Source organism: Lepeophtheirus salmonis, chromosome Z (assembly GCF_016086655.4).
Source record: "Lepeophtheirus salmonis chromosome Z, UVic_Lsal_1.4, whole genome shotgun sequence".
Taxonomy (NCBI): Eukaryota; Metazoa; Arthropoda; class Copepoda; order Siphonostomatoida; family Caligidae; genus Lepeophtheirus; species Lepeophtheirus salmonis.
In genome coordinates this window covers 6,215,250-6,217,592 of record NC_092584.1, presented here as the reverse complement: position 1 = coordinate 6,217,592, position 2,343 = coordinate 6,215,250, and the positions used below count along the sequence as shown (strand labels likewise).

Here is a 2,343-nt window from a genome sequence, read left to right as displayed (position 1 = left end):
TGAAGTTCTTCAACGAGATGGAAGAACTTCAAATGTCCTATCATCAAGTTTGACTAAATTCTCTGCAGTTATTTAAAGCAAAATAAAAATTTTGATATTTATAATAATTAGAGTAATTATCAATATCAAAATGTTCCTTCTTCAACCATAATCAAGATACGTACAAAGACTAACTCGCTAAGATGAATGTGAGTTTTGAAAAAGAGGACAGACAAAGAGGGGAATCCTATCGTGGAAGAGATGACAGAGATCGTGGACAAAGAAGTAGGAGTCGTAGTCGTGAAAGATGGAGAAGATCCCGTTCCAGAGATAGGGGAAGATCCCGTTCCAGAGATAGGAGAAGATCCCGTTCCAGAGATAGGAGAAGATCCCGTTCCAGAGATAGAAGGAGGCGTACAAGTAGAGGCGAAGGAAGGGGGGAAGGGGCATCTAAGGTATCCAAAAAGTCCATCAGGAGGAAACCGTCATTATACTGGGATGTTCCACCACCAGGATTTGAGCACATAACTCCCATGGAATACAAAGTGATGCAGGCTCAAGGGAAAATACTCGCAACTCCGGTGTCAGGGACATATCAACCTGAAATGATTGTTAGTGGATCAAGACAAGCTCGTAGACTCTATGTTGGAAATATTCCATCAGGTGTTTCTGAGGAGGAAATGATGAACTTCTTCAATCAAAAAATGCATTCATTAACATTAGCTCAAGCAGACGGTAATCCTATTTTTGCATGTCATATTAATCTTGAAAAAAACTTTGCATTTATGGAATTTCGCTCTACTGATGAAGCAACATATGCTATGGGCTTCGATGGCATTAATTTTAAAGGTCAAAGTTTAATACTTAAACGTCCACATGACTATAGACCCATGGAAGGCATGTCCCAGCCTCCCAATTTTAATGTTCCAAGAGTGCAAGATTCTGCGCACAAAGTTTTCTTGGGTGGGATTCCTAAATATTTGAATGAAGATCAAATCCTGGAATGTCTTACTTCTTTTGGTCCACTACGTTCTTTTAATTTAATTAAAGATGTAGGAACGGGTTTAAGCAAAGGCTTTGCATTTTGTGAATATGTGGATGTAAATATTACAGATGAAGCAATTGCAGGTCTTAATGAATTGACATTTGGAGATAAACAAATAATTGTACAGCGAGCAAGTGTTGGGAGAAAGAATATAATGAATATTGCTGGGATTTCAGGGATTGCTGGCTCAAGTCGGTCTACAGAAGTTCTATGTCTGCTCAATATGGTTACTCCGGCTGAGCTCAATGATGACGACGAATATAATAGTATTTTTGAGGATATTCGACTTGAATGTTCCAAGTATGGTGTAGTTAAAAGTTTGGTCATTCCCAGATACATTGCTGGGGTTAATGTTAGAGGCTCTGGCAAAGTATTTATTGAGTTTTCCACGTTGGAAGAAAGCCAGAAAGCTCATTATTATCTTATAGGAAGAAAATTTTCAAATCGTGAGATCCAAACATCATATTTTGACACAGATCGCTACCATCGGTGTGAGTTTTAGAGTATAGTATGAGGGGCGGCCAATGGATTAAAATTTGGTGGAGGGCTTCACTAAATCCCAACATTAATTTCAGAATCCATCATTATTCACAGAAAATTATAGTTTTAAGAAAAAAAAAATCCTTAATTTAATTTCTTTGAATAAAATTTCAAATATTATTTTTTTCCTAGAAAAAAAATTCAAAAACCTATAGTTACTTAGAGAAAATTAATTTTTGGGAAAAAAAAAATTCCAATAATCCACAGCTATATACAAAAAATGAAATTTTCAAACGTTAAATTTTGTTGTTCTACTGGATAATTTGCTCGAATGACAAAAAAAGAAATGTTTTCAACATTTCTTCATTTGGGCCACCCCCTGTGAACGACGCCCTGAGCATTGAAAATGTAAATGTATCTCTTATTCTGTACTAGTTTTCAATTTCCTCAATTTTTTTCTTTTTGTTATATAACTTTAAAGCTAACAGACAAAATGTTTCACTAAGCTAATAACTAATGAATAAAAATTTGTCACATACAAAATAACAAAAAAAACTCGCTAATCTTCTAAGTTATTCACTTTATTAATTCGTATTCAATATACGTTCTCCTTTTCCTGTTAGTTGAATCATTCATTATTTTGTTTTTTTATTTTGTTGGTGCATTTTCGAATCGAGAATCCATCCCTTCAAAAAACTTTGTTTTTTTTTTTTTAGTTTCCGTTGATATTAACAAAGCCTTTATCTCTTTTTCTATGATTGTCATACCTTCATTTGGTCATCGTCTAATCTAATAATGTAGTAGTATTGTTGTTTTGAAAGAATGAATGGAAATTATGA

At 34.4% G+C, this 2,343-nt stretch overlaps 1 protein-coding gene across 1 annotated transcript; it reads left to right on the top strand.

Annotated features, from left to right (window-relative positions):
- The first annotated feature begins 396 nt into the window (after positions 1–396).
- Positions 397–1,577, top strand: LOC121130400 (splicing factor U2AF 50 kDa subunit-like). Its single transcript, XM_040726155.2, has one exon. It carries the CDS (start codon positions 513–515, stop codon positions 1,524–1,526), a length of 1,014 nt encoding a protein of 337 aa, XP_040582089.2. The 5' UTR covers positions 397–512; the 3' UTR covers positions 1,527–1,577.
- Positions 1,578–2,343: the final 766 nt, after the last annotated feature.